The 281-nt window shown below is 68.0% G+C and overlaps 1 protein-coding gene across 1 annotated transcript in view; it reads right to left on the bottom strand.

Moving 5' to 3' along the window:
- Positions 1–281, bottom strand: part of CFAP46 (cilia and flagella associated protein 46) — a 67,203-nt gene that overhangs the window by 43,987 nt on the left and 22,935 nt on the right. Inside the window, 1 exon segment of the mRNA XM_025047544.1 lies at positions 10–159. Within this exon segment, the coding sequence (XP_024903312.1) occupies positions 10–159 (150 nt within the window).

The following is a 281-nucleotide window of genomic DNA, read 5'->3' as shown; positions in this document are numbered from 1 at the left end:
CGCCCGCACCTGCTCCTCCGCGCCCAGCCGCGGCCCAATCTGCTGCTGTAGCAGCTGCTTGGCCTTCACCCAGGTGGCGATGAGCTGCTGCCGGGCCACGGTGGGCACGGTCTCCTCGGGCGCCGACCCGTTGGTCAGGTTCAGGGCAAACTCACAGACCTGAAACGGGGCGGGGCGGGGTGGGGGGACCTGGTCACAAACCCAATCCGAACAGGGAAACCGGGGCCAAGACCCAAATCACTGAAGGAAGCAGAGCCAGCTCTGGGCCCGGACTGCAGCCG

The sequence above is a fragment of the Pteropus alecto genome, unplaced genomic scaffold (genome assembly GCF_000325575.1).
Source record: "Pteropus alecto unplaced genomic scaffold, ASM32557v1 scaffold74, whole genome shotgun sequence".
Taxonomy (NCBI): domain Eukaryota; kingdom Metazoa; phylum Chordata; class Mammalia; order Chiroptera; family Pteropodidae; genus Pteropus; species Pteropus alecto.
The sequence above is the reverse complement of the archived record's forward strand: the minus strand, read 5'-3'. Positions and strand labels throughout refer to the sequence as shown.